Source organism: Temnothorax nylanderi, unplaced genomic scaffold, assembly GCF_030848795.1.
Source record: "Temnothorax nylanderi isolate EJ_2023f unplaced genomic scaffold, tnyl_v1.0 TNYL_tig0080_pilon, whole genome shotgun sequence".
Taxonomy (NCBI): Eukaryota; Metazoa; Arthropoda; class Insecta; order Hymenoptera; family Formicidae; genus Temnothorax; species Temnothorax nylanderi.
Genome location: NW_027249142.1, coordinates 161916 through 175084, shown reverse-complemented (window position 1 = coordinate 175084; position 13169 = coordinate 161916). Strand labels below are relative to the sequence as shown.

Genomic DNA, 13169 nt, shown 5'->3' with positions numbered 1-13169 from the left:
CGTAGTACCAATTTCGAAAATGGAGGTACTGGCGGTAGTGTACAGGCTTCTGTCTGCCCACGTTGTCACGTTACACTGCTCCGTCAGCTGATTCATTAACCTCGTCGAGAGATGCTTTAAAATTTTTTCTTTTGCATTTAAATTCTGAAGCAGCAAAAACATTCGCAATAACAATGTGAATAGATCCGGACACGAACGGCAATAAGAAGCTATTGTACAAGGTACGCAAGGTACTCTCTACATTTTGTTAGTGATAAATATTAAGTACTTATCAATTTAATCACTCTAATCTAATAAATCTGATATCTAATCGGAAAATATCTCTTGATTATAAAATTGCAAGACTATTTTGTGACAAACGTACTCGGAAATAAGACTTTAAATTTTGTTCAAAAAAAAAAAATAATTAGGAAAAAATCATGGCTACGAGCTTTATGGTGCGGAGAGGCCTACGTTCCATTGGCGTTTACTGCTACACATGGAGCAGATCGAAAAATCTGAAGCATGTTGGAGCAGGAATTCTAACAGGGCTCGCGGCGTACAGTGTATCTAAAGTTACAGTTCTGGCTGCGCAGAATGATCTGCATAGTTACGTTAAAAACTTTATGGCGGAGCCTATCACAGCCGTTGAAAAATTGCAGAAAAGCCAGAATGACATGAAAACGAGAATGGAACTGCTGGTGATGAAGACTCAGGCAGATTTCTGTAGGGCCCTCGAAGCGCTGGAGACCGAAAAGTCTTTCAAGGTGGATCGTTGGACCAGGAAGGAGGGTGGCGGCGGTGTTACCTGCGTGCTGCAAGATGGAGAGGTATTTGAGAAAGCTGGCGTCAACGTTTCCGTCGTAACCGGCGTGTTACCGCCGAGCGCGGTCCAGCAGATGAGGGCACGCGGCAAGAAGATGGGAGACTCGGTACCGTTCTTCGCGGCCGGAGTCAGCGCCGTGATTCATCCCCGCAATCCCATGATCCCTACGATTCATTTTAATTATCGCTACTTCGAGGTGACCAACCCGGATGGCACTACACAGTGGTGGTTCGGAGGCGGGACGGATCTCACCCCGTACTACTTGGACGAGGAAGATGCCAAACACTTTCACAGAGCGCTGAAAACCGCGTGCGACAAGCACGATCCCTCCTACTACGCGAAGTTCAAGGAATGGTGCGACAATTACTTCAATATCGTGCACCGTGGAGAACGGCGCGGCGTGGGCGGGATATTTTTCGACGACCTCGACACTCCAAGTCAGAACGAGGCGTTTCAGTTCGTTACCTCTTGCGCCGAAGCGGTCATTCCGTCATACATTCCCTTGGTGAAGAAGCATAAAAACGACGGCTACGGGTATCGCGAGAGGCAATGGCAACTATTGCGACGGGGTAGATACGTCGAGTTCAATTTAATCTACGATCGCGGCACCAAGTTCGGCCTGTACACGCCCGGTGCGCGATACGAGAGCATACTTATGTCTCTGCCATTGAACGCCAAATGGGAGTACATGCACGAACCTGAAGCCGGTTCGAGGGAGTCGCAGCTTCTGGAGGTGCTGAAAAATCCGAAAGATTGGCTGGGCGAAGCGAAGTCGGACAATGCGCGAGCGTAGTTCGCAATAATCTCCAAATGACTTTCAATTGCGAAAAATTACAGGAGGGTGCTAGGTAATATTGCAATATAGATTATAAACAGGATCTCTGAAATGGTAGAAAGCTACAGATCGATATTTTGAGAGTCGGTTTACAAATGTATGAAACTTGTAGTATTTCGTTGATGATGTATTTAACATCAGCTGGATTTGATGCTTGAAGTGCCAGATATTAGCTGCGGTCCACTTAACACTATACAAATGCTTCGAAGTATTCTTCTTCTCCTTTCTCTTAATGAAGAAAGAAGAAGAAGAAGAACGCTTCAAAGCATTTGCAGCATCAAATGGACTGCAGCCATTATAGAACTATGTCGTAAATGATCGTATAAAGAAATAGGCACAAATTTTGTACAATATACATGTATTAATTAATAACCGATCTTGTATACAATCGTACATACATTGAAATTTATATTTTTTGAAGAAATTAATAATAGAAAAGTAAAAATAATAATAAGACAAAAGTAATGTGGTATATAAAATCTCTCAACCTGCTTTAACGCGCTCAATACAAACTACATTCATCTTAAAAACTTAAATGAACATTATTTACAATATAATACTATGCATCGTTACTAAAAACGAGGTTTGTCATTAAGATATATACGTATATATACTTAGGTGGAAGTCGGTGGTAATATTCAGTTTCATAAATTTAGATTAATATTCAGTCTTCGGTTTACAGAAATCCCATTCTTATCTCTTAATTCGTATTAGGCAGTTATACAAAGCAAGTATCACCTTGCTAAAATGAGACGCACTACTATTCACTTTAGAGATCATATACATGCGGCAAAATATTTCTAAACTTGTACAAAATTACATAAACGATAATATTGCGATGCTATAAAATCGAAATGTGATAATTATCAAGTAAATTTCTCGATGAAATTAAGGAGAAATATTTCACAGCCAAAATGATTTTACAATCATGTCCCCATATATTGAAGAGTATTTATTCAGGATACGATGAATAATAATGCAAAATTGAGTTAGCTAAGAAATATCAATATTAAGTTTTCAACATTGAAGACCGATCTCCATGACAAGCCGTTTAATTTTAAAAAGGAAATCCCACTGGAATCGGCGTGTCGGATTGGCATGTCTTAATGAACTGAAAGATGTTCTTAAAGATTTTCCGATTGTGATTGTGTTTCGTTGTGTTAAAGTATTGTTCTTCTTTTGCAATCAGTGTGTTTTGTCTATATGTATGCCACAGCAAGTACCCGATACTCGGACTGTGACAATATTGTAAAGATTATTCAAATCTGTTGAATCTAACTTCTTCAATTGATCGAAGTCGTTTCAAAGCTTTTTTCTTAGTCATATAATATTTATACTAGTTAAAATGAACTACTAAGTTCTGAAGTTGAAGACTTATTTCATAGGCGAGAAATTTTCATTATGTACAAAATCTTTAAATAATCGCGTCTCTAAACGCGACATAAATAGCAAAGAGTCATGAGCATTTAATATAGGGCGCATTGAACTCACGATTCTAATAAAGATTAATCTAAAAATCGTAAAATACAAATTACAAAATGTGCTAGTCTCCATATTGCGCAGTCTATGAAATTATGCATAAAAATAAATACATCGCTGTAGTTGACGAACAAAGTATTATTATATATATGTATATATAAATATAAATCATATACATATATATATAATGCTGCATATACATAGTTTATATATAAATTATGTATAATTTATATATAAATTACATAATATGTAATTATATATTAAACGCTCGTTTCTTTCTTAACTGGCAAATGGCTCACCGGCTCATCTATATAGATCTCATTAGCCTCGAATTGTTGTATATCACTCGACTTGGCAGGTTCCGCACACGCGTTCATTTCGTCGATTAAATTGAGATTATTTATATCGCGCGAACTAGACCTACTAATTGACGGAATATCAGCGAGAGAATTAAAGTTCTTCTCCAGCAAAAGGTCCTTCGACTCGGGTGCGTTAAACACATTGTGATCCAAAATCACATTTGGCAGTTGCGATTCCTCGCGAGAGTTGTTCTCCTCCAAACTTTTGTCGGAGGTACAATAGATATTCGATAGGGAACAGGCGTAGGGGGTCTCCGCGTGCGGCGTCAACGTACACGGATTATCACTAGTCAAGCTATTTATCTCGAAGAGCGAACGTTCCGAACGATCGAACGATTCTCGGGACTCAGGAACTTCTTGCCCGCATAGATTCGAGCTGGTTGTGCTTTGTACATCTATCAGCGACGGTTTCGAGTACTCGCGATACTTTGTGCTCATCAGCGACGTGATGTCGTTCAGGGAATTGCAATAGCTGTTCATCAGCGGTTTCTCGTGCTCCAACGGTAGGCAGTACATGCTGTTGGAGAGATATAACCGTCCCACGTCTCTCGACGCGCATTCCTCCTCGGCGATGACCTCGACCTCGTCCACGCTGGGACACCTTTCCCTCGAGAAACGCTCCTCCTGCGTCGTTTCCATATTCTCGCAGATTTCCGGCAGATTGTGATCGCTCCGCTCGCTAGTCATCTGCGTGACGGTATCCATCTCAGAGCTGTACTCTAAGCTGCACTGCTGGGAGACGTTCCGCAAGTGCCGCTCCTCGTCCGTCTTCGAAACGTCCGCGTCCGAGTCGTGTGCCATTCTCCTCGACTGCGGCGTTTCTCTCGTCGTATTGGACATTACGACGTTAACGTGCGGGCTGTCCTGTTGCGCGCTGTTGTTGATCTTCTTGATACTATGCATCAGATTCTCCTGGCCGATGACGAAGCGTATCGGTATGTTTCTCTCTTCGGAGATGCTGCCGCCGCTGTCGGACAATATATTCACGTTTTTGATGTCGTTTATGGGGTTCAGCTCGACGTGTATATTGGTATTGTTCACTTTAGCACTGCTGCTCAGGATGCTGCGTTCCAGACTGTTGTTGATCTTCGCGGTAGGCCGAGGTATGGAAATACAACTGCCCCCGTCACTAGTAGCCCCGCCGTCGCCCTGCTTCCTCGGGCCGAGATTGTTCTTCTTCGCGGTCGCGTGTCTACGTTGTTTCTTGAAGAACTTCCGGGCGACGCCGCTCTGATGCGGATTGTAGAACATCTCGACGCAGGCCGACGACGGCTCGGTATACGTGGTGACGGAGTTGTTAGAGCGATACTGATGGCGATGCATTACTATTAGGTTCGCCGCTTTCGTGTTCACGGAAACGGCGGGTATGCTCTCTCGATTGACCGCCAAGTCCGCGAGCTTCGAGCTGTTGTAGATTTGTTGCGACTGGTTGGTGTTCCTCGACGAAGCGACGGAGTTCGTGTCGGATATCGCTTGGGTGACCTGCGAATTCGACAACGGCGGGACGAAATTTTGCACCAGCGGCTGCGTCGGGATCGCGGCGTTCGCGTCGCACACGCTCCTGGTGCGGCAGCAACGATTCTTGCGCTTCTCCAACCAGCATCGCATCTTCAGCCACTGGCTCCGGACGTCGTTACGAGCGATCCCGTAAAAGAACAGTACAAATACACCCAGCGAACTCGTGGTGATGGCGTACGCCACGGCAAACACGGTCTCCTCGAACGGCATGGAATCGAACGGCTTGATCGTTACCGCGACCGCGCCACCCCAGGACATCAAATACAACAGCAACATTATGACTTGACCCTTCCACTGCGTGAACTGCGAGTGTTCCGGGTCCTCGATATCGGAGGACACCGTTTGCGTGCTACGCATGCTGTTCCTGTCCCCGGAAGGATTCACGTTCGGCTCCAACAACTCCAGATCCATGTTCTCCGTAGCCTGAGTACCCTCGGACAATTGCGTATTCGTGTCGACGTTTTGAATCGCGCGTCTGATGAGCAAGAGGAATATTAGCAGGTACCCGATTAAGATTCCGAACGGTATAAAAAGCGCAGCGAGCGCCGGCCCAGACGTGAGGAAGCAATGAGAGTAACCGGCGTACTCGCGCAGATTTATCGCGCCGGATATTCCGCAGATTATCAAGGCCACGCCCCATCCGACTAGGTAGAGTCCTAGCAAGGGCTTGGGTATAGGCTGATCTGGAAGCTCGTCGTCAGGTATTACATCGAGGCCTGGTTTCGTTAGTTTCTTATACATATTGCTGAAACAGAAGGACCTCGATTAATGCTTCATTTTCTTTGATAAGCACGCAATAAAAGATCTGTTCTATTTTAGTTGAATTCTTGCACAGTTCATCTTTCTTTTTCTCTCCAACGTGAAAAGAGAAACAGGAAAGATGAACCGTGCAAGAGATTCAGCTAAAAAAAAGTACAAGCCTATAGTTACCTGGCAGATACTGCCATCCACAGAAGGCAACACAATGACAGATAATGTAAAGCAAGACCAACACCCTGGCAAATCTCGATGTGTTCCGTTTGCTGGATGCCGATGCTGTATAGGAACGCTAACAGTGCCATGGCGAACCAAGTGTTGATAACCGAGTGTTTCGCCTTCTTAGGCATCGTGATAGACGTATAAGAGATAATATACGTCACGGACATGATCATCAAGCAAGTTATCGTCACAAAACTTCCGATATATATCGCGGGATGCGAGTACCTAAATTTCGATCCGTGCAAACTGCAAAAGTCACATGCGATAACAATAGAATGGCAATCGAAAAGAAAACTCGAAGAAAATATACGTATAAGAAGGCTTTATACCTATTTCCATCCATATCAAGATGCGAAACTTCCTGCAGAAGTCCGTAATATCCTAATCTATCGCAATGAAAAACTATCAGATTATTCAATAGATTGGTTAAATGGCATCCATCACTGGTCCATCCTCCCACGTTATTCAACGTTTCGTCCCACACCACTGGTCTCGGCCTTTTCCCGTTATAATGATACAACGGTGCCTTCAACATGACATAAACCGGTTCGGACAAATTTCGCATTGACGTACCAACTGCAAAAAAAATTACGCAACTTATTTAAAGAAATCGTGGAAAGTAGATTCTATGTGCTACGATTTTCGACTTACTTAATTTACTGCCGACGATACACGTTGATATGTCCATGCTATTGTTTGCAATCGTCTTAGGAAAAAATCTGCTGTCGCTGTACATAGATATCATAAGCTGTTGAGCTCTTACACCGTCTTGCGCACCGTGATGCAGCAAAGAAGCGGGTAACTGAATGGAAGCATCTATCGCCTTATCCTTCGTATTGATCGGCGTCGTCCTGTTAATCGTTGTGCAGTGCAAAAATCTCGCGTCCGAATCAGTATTTGCAGCGATATTTGTGTACCACGTACATGTCAGTCCGCCAAAACTATCGCGCTTAACGCGAAACTCCTCGAGCGCCATATATTTTTTATGCGACTGTATGGACGGTGTAAATTCTATAATATGCTCGATCGCTTTAATCAGTCTCGTGCAGGCTTTAAAGTTTATTTCCGCTCTCTTTAACATCTCTTTCGGCAATTTCATCATCGAATTGACGATGTCGACCAACATGATTCCGAGTTCCTTCTCGTCTATCAAGAAGCTCAAGTAATTCTCTATGGTTCGTACAATGAAGTAGACTTCGACCGGATCTGTTAACTTCACCGAGCCATTTCCCGTGTAATTTTTGAATCTCTTAGCCGTCTCTAGCAGACTGCTTTTCGTCAAGGATAGATTAACTTTCGAAAATTGCTCTAAGATTTTCGTTGTATGAGATATGTATGGACACGATTCCGTATTTAGATGTTCCCACTGACCGCTCGTGTTACAATGATAAAAAGCTTTCAAAGGCGCTTGCATCAAGCCCGACAGACGACTGCCTTCGCACGGCAGCTCTGCTTTCCATCCCACTATCGTTCTCGGCCACGTGTAAATGCCCTTGTTGTTTCTTGTTACTAAAAGGTGAAATTACGTGATTAGCGGTTCTTTAACGCTGCAAGATTCGATTTCTTACCTGCTAGAGGACAATAACGCGTATGCTCGGATATCACAATAACGCTGATTGCCTTCGACTTGTTGCCGTTTACGGAAACCAGTAAACAATTCCATTGTCCGTTATGCTCTTCCTTGATTGGGACTATACTAAGAGCACTGAGAGACAATACGAAAGACACAATGATTATTTAATATATAATATTTTTTGAGTAATTCGAGGTACTTTATATTACCTGTCCACGATGCCGCTATCCGAAAGGTACCTATTGTCAACCTTAATGTTGGGTAAATTCTTTCGCGGATCCTTGTAAGCATTTAAATCCATAATTTCGGCGGTAGCATTAGGATACCACAACCAATTCAACTTGGCGCTTTTGTCTACCGTGATACTGGGCGCTCTGCACTTCAAGGTAATCGAGTCTCCAGCGAAGACCACTTGATTTTGAACCGGACGAATTTCAATTGCCGGCGATATCCATTGGCATTGAAGATCCTCCAAGAATCTTAATTTCTTCAATGACTGCCCTTTGGCAACTATTGGCGACGCGCACTTGGGCGTTGGGCTGAAATATTATATCAGACGTGAAAGATTATCAATGTACATAATCGCAATTGATATCAGAGATACGATATACGTTACTTTAATTTAATTGAAGAATTGTAGATCCAATTACTGAACCAATATAGGTCGCAATCACATTTCCAAGGATTGTTCGACAAGTCTCTGAAACACGCACAAGTGTTATAAATTTTATACAGATATATTATTGAGAAATAAATGCAAATTGGTTTTTACTCACAATTGTTTTAACAGCTTGAGCCCGTGAAACGTTCCCTCTTTCAAAGTAGTCAAACTGTTTCCATTTAATCTCCTAAAACATAGAGACCCGGGTTTATGTAATACAAAGTACATTTCTATGTATATACATAATATACATACATAGAAAGCTAGTAAAATTAATATCTGCTAGCGTAAATAAATCTTGCATTAACTTACAAACGATCTAAGGCCAACAAATCATGAAATAAGGATGGCGCCAGCGTAGCAATTTTATTTCCAGACAAATCGCTAGAGCAACAAAGCAAAGAATGCATAAGACAAAAGGAAATATCTTTATAAGAAAATATTTATATGCTCTTATCAGCTCTTTCACTCTAAGACTTACAGCCTTTTGAGGTTCGATAATTTCTTGAATGCATAGCTGTCTATTGTTGATATCTGATTCTGGCTCAGATCTCTGAAATCACGAGTTTTATGAGATTATAGAGACTGAAGCAAATTTTACCGGTGAGTTTTCACTTATGTACGAGTTCTTACAATCGCTCCAAGTTTTCCAAACCATTGAAACAGTCCTCGCCTACAGAAGTAATCTTGTTTTTCGATAAGTCAAGTCGCCTGAGATTCGTCAGATTCGCAAACGCATCCGCTTGAATGACGTAAATGACATTTTTGCTCAAATCCCTGCAATCAATTGGGAATCAGGCTATTGTCGCACCATCGTCCAGAAACCAAAAGTATATACAGAAAGTACAAAGCAGCCTTACAGCTGTATGAGTTCCACGCTGACTTTGTTGACATCCACGTCCTTGATCTCCTCCAAGTCGTCACCACATTTGAGACGCAGCCATTCGGCCTGAGCACCGACCGACTTGCACGAGCAGTGCTGCGGGCACACGACCGCGCTGGCCCACGTTGGAAGCAGAATAGCAAACAGAAGACTGGCTTTCATGATTAGAGGGAAGTGGCCGTTGATCTGAAAGGCACACAAAAACTTGCACTTTGTTGAGACTGAAAACGCGAGTGGAGTAGCGTTACACAAACACACGCGCGTTCGAGATACTCCACAATTCAAGTGTCTCCGAACTGAAACGACAGGCAATCGAGGCAATAGGATGTTCTCAGGGAAAATAACGGGTACGAACAAGAGAGAAACAAAGCGAAGAAAAAACAATACTTTGCCATCGCTTTCTGACAGATGTACGCGAGAACCCTTGCGGGTCGTCGGAGCCGATTTTTCGCGGCCGCGAGAATTAACGGGGGGGGCGGGGGGGGGGGAGGGCGAGAGACGGGCGTCCCGAGATACTCACGGCCCAGTTAAAGATCGCGGCTCTCACATTGTCGACGAGCGGATTTTAAATAGCCGCATTTTATTTGTGTAGCCCCCGTGTGTTATTGACGCTGCGGACCAGGGTGGACTAGGTAGAGGCGAATCTGGAGCACGACGTCCGTCGCGACGCTATCTGACGAGAGCGGCCGGTAACTCTTGGCGGCTGTTCGCTGGCGCGCGCGGAGGACCGACCGACTTTTGCGGGAGTTTGTTTCTGTCGGGAGGACCGGGAGGACGATATTTAATTAGTAATTACGATCAGGCGGTCACAACCGTTTTCGTTTTTATGCCGTGTCCGCGAACGATGCGGACGTACGGTAAATCTCGTCGCCGGACACTGGAGGTTGCTTAGGACATAACCTTTGAGCGTCGAAGCGTTTGCTCTGCCTGCCTGAACTGCAAAATACCCGGAGATGTCGATCGAAATAGAGTCTGCCGAGTGAGTAAAACGATTTCGATTTGTTTCGACAAATATGCAGAATTGTCGACAAGCTGTATCGTGTACTTTATTGTTTTGCAGTGTAATTCGGTTGATACAGCAGTATCTGAAGGAGTCGAATCTTGTGAAGACGCTGCAAACCTTGCAGGTATTTAACTTTGACTGTTTTAACGCAGGCTTTTCTTTGTTGCTCGCTCGCTAATGTATTTTTGTGCACAGGAGGAGACGGGGGTGTCGCTGAATACTGTGGACAGCGTGGACGGATTTGTTGCCGATATAAATAATGGCCATTGGGACACAGTTCTGAAAGCTATACAGTCATTAAAGCTACCTGACAAGAAACTCATAGACTTGTACGAGCAGGTAGATACATTAAATTAGAATTGTATCTTAAAAGTAATATAACAGTCTTTAGTATACTATTTTATTCTCTTAGTATTTTAGTTTCTGTAATACACAGATGTTTTTCTAAATATTTCGTAGATCTTAATCAAAGATTTATAATTGATTGCGCTGTTGTACTTTTTTATAAAACAATATTTATATATTTTATCATTCTTTAGGTTGTTTTAGAACTAATTGAACTGCGAGAATTAGGCGCGGCACGTTCCTTGCTGAGACAGACTGATCCAATGATCATGATGAAGCAACAAGAACCCGAGAGATACATTCACTTAGGTATATATCTATATCTCATTTGATCAAATTTCTTTTTTTACTAAACTATTGTACAATGTTGCTTACAATATATGTACATTGCTTTGCAGAGAATTTACTCGCACGCTCATATTTTGATCCACGCGAGGCATACCCCGACGGAAGCACGAAGGAAAAACGCAGAGCGTACATAGCCACTGCTCTCGCTGGCGAAGTGTCGGTGGTACCATCTAGCAGATTGCTCGCTCTATTGGGACAGGCATTAAAATGGCAGCAGCATCAGGGTCTGCTGCCTCCTGGCACCACGATAGATTTGTTCCGAGGAAAAGCGGCAGTTCGCGATCAAGAGGACGAGAAATACCCGACGCAATTGTCGAAGCAAATCAAATTCGGCCAGAAATCACACGTAGAGTGCGCGCGTTTCTCGCCCGATGGCCAATACCTGGTGACCGGCTCGGTGGATGGTTTTATCGAAGTGTGGAACTTCACGACCGGCAAAATTAGGAAGGACTTGAAGTACCAGGCGCAGGACAACTTTATGATGATGGAGCAAGCGGTCCTGTCGATGTCGTTCAGTCGCGACAGCGAGATGTTGGCGGGCGGTGGTCAGGATGGTAAAATTAAAGTATGGAGGGTGCAGAGCGGACAGTGCTTAAGAAGGTTCGAGAAAGCACATTCGAAAGGCGTGACTTGCCTACAGTTTAGCAGAGATAACAGTCAAATATTGTCGGCTTCGTTCGATACTACTATAAGGTAAACTACAAAGAGTTATACTTCAAGTATACTTCAACAATAAACATAACATTGTTAACAGAACATGAACCAATTTTATAGGATACATGGCCTTAAGTCGGGGAAAACTCTTAAGGAATTCCGCGGTCACTCTTCGTTTGTCAACGAAGTTATTTTCTCCCCAGATGGCCACAATATAATCAGGTACTTATTACAAGGTATTATATTGTAAACCGGAAATAATAATTTTTGTTTTTGCAAATGAGTGTCATTACTTTGTAGCGCGTCGTCGGATGGAACCGTGAAAATTTGGAGCTTGAAGACCACCGAATGCATAGGCACTTACAAATCATTGGGCGCCGCTGATCTCACGGTGAACAGCGTACATGCTCTTCCACGAAACCCGGAGCATTTCGTTGTGTGCAATCGTTCCAACACGGTAGTAATTATGAATATGCAAGGGCAAATAGTGAGATCGTTCTCCAGCGGTAAACGAGAGGGTGGTGACTTTGTAACTACAGTGGTGAGTCCGCGTGGCGAATTTATCTACTGCATCGGTGAGGATCTCGTGCTCTACTGTTTTTCCACGTCGTCGGGGAAGCTCGAAAGGACGCTCAATGTGAGTATAGCTTCACGTTTCATCGTGATATTCCGTTTATCCTGATTTACAGCGTTCCGGCCTTTTTAGATACACGAGAAGGACGTGATCGGCTTGGCGCATCATCCCCATCAAAATTTATTATGTTCTTACAGCGAGGACGGTCTGCTGAAATTGTGGAAGCCATAAATAAATAAGAAAACTCATTTCCTTGTATATTTAAGTGCAGAAAGTAAGGAGAATGTCTTCATGTACTGCAATACAGCATTTTTTACTGTGGTATTACAAGTTTGTCTCTCAGTTATGCGATTATTAATCCATTTGTTCTTTCATCGCAATACCAATGAAGAAAATACAAGCACGCATACATATATACATAATTTCAGCACTTAAATAAAAATAAAATAAGTCTGATTATTTTCTCGCGTGGCGAGGATAGCCAAGGTTGTACACCTTTACAGCTCCCTTTAACGCTTTTCACGCGATTCCGCTTCTCGTTAGGCAGCGAACGCATTACTTAACGAGGAAAGGAAAGGCGTGATTTTTCATGGAAAAATCGTCGATATCGCTGAAGCATTCGATGTAACGCGTTCTCCGCGAGCAATAATAGACATTACACGCTCGCCTGTATCTGATCGTGCGAACCTAATCGTTATAACGTCGCCGACGTTAGTCGAGGCAGGTAGATAGGATACGGGGTGGGTGGTTGGTCGGGACTCGTTCGGGACTAAGTGCACCCCTCCTTCCCGTACCTATCCCCCTACGCGTCGTCACGTAGCGCGGGCCCCTTAGCCGGCGCGCGCTTGAACGTAATTGGGCCCGAGCAAATAAGCAATCACTATATTTCGGCTCGGCAAATATTATAATAACAGACTGGTGGGGTTAACCGGGTTATCGGTCGTACGATCGGTGGTCGGCTCAGGCGTCTTAGACAGCGCCAAAACCAGCACCGACCTGCTGCTCCTTTTTGCGCGCGTCCGCTTACGGCTTATGTGGCCGCTTACCGAAAACGACCCTTCGTTAATATCTTCATAAAACCCTATGCGCGAAAATGTATCCGGCCGAGAGAGCCGGCGATTAATCAAACCGATGCGCGCAGAACGTGGGTCTAA

The 13169-nt window shown here is 43.7% G+C and overlaps 3 protein-coding genes across 4 annotated transcripts; 2 read left to right on the top strand and 1 right to left on the bottom strand.

Annotated features, from left to right (window-relative positions):
* Positions 1 to 82: 82 nt before the first annotated feature.
* On the top strand, positions 83 to 2105 carry Coprox (oxygen-dependent coproporphyrinogen-III oxidase). The gene is made up of 2 exons (XM_071709582.1): positions 83 to 221; positions 411 to 2105. Exon 2 carries the CDS (start codon positions 420 to 422, stop codon positions 1596 to 1598), a length of 1179 nt encoding a protein of 392 aa, XP_071565683.1. The 5' UTR covers positions 83 to 221; positions 411 to 419; the 3' UTR covers positions 1599 to 2105.
* On the top strand, positions 88 to 12345 carry Smu1 (Smu1 spliceosomal factor). Its single transcript, XM_071709581.1, has 9 exons — positions 88 to 221; positions 9684 to 10070; positions 10152 to 10218; positions 10290 to 10433; positions 10634 to 10748; positions 10838 to 11480; positions 11562 to 11663; positions 11742 to 12078; positions 12148 to 12345. The coding sequence occupies exons 2-9, from the start codon at positions 10045 to 10047 to the stop codon at positions 12244 to 12246; spliced, it is 1533 nt and encodes a 510-aa protein (XP_071565682.1). The 5' UTR covers positions 88 to 221; positions 9684 to 10044; the 3' UTR covers positions 12247 to 12345.
* On the bottom strand, positions 1982 to 9757 carry Remo (Remoulade). Of its 2 annotated transcripts, XM_071709578.1 has the most exons (13): positions 9612 to 9757; positions 9069 to 9277; positions 8842 to 8985; positions 8690 to 8761; positions 8521 to 8592; positions 8324 to 8395; positions 8164 to 8247; positions 7757 to 8086; positions 7543 to 7679; positions 6626 to 7483; positions 6304 to 6550; positions 5927 to 6220; positions 1982 to 5741 (listed from the first exon to the last, which is right to left on the bottom strand). In XM_071709578.1, exons 2-13 carry the CDS (start codon positions 9251 to 9253, stop codon positions 3380 to 3382), a joined length of 4857 nt encoding a protein of 1618 aa, XP_071565679.1. In that variant the 5' UTR covers positions 9254 to 9277; positions 9612 to 9757; the 3' UTR covers positions 1982 to 3379. The 2 variants fall into 2 exon arrangements, with proteins under 2 accessions (XP_071565679.1, XP_071565680.1); XM_071709579.1 differs by lacking the exon at positions 8521 to 8592.
* Positions 12346 to 13169: the final 824 nt, after the last annotated feature.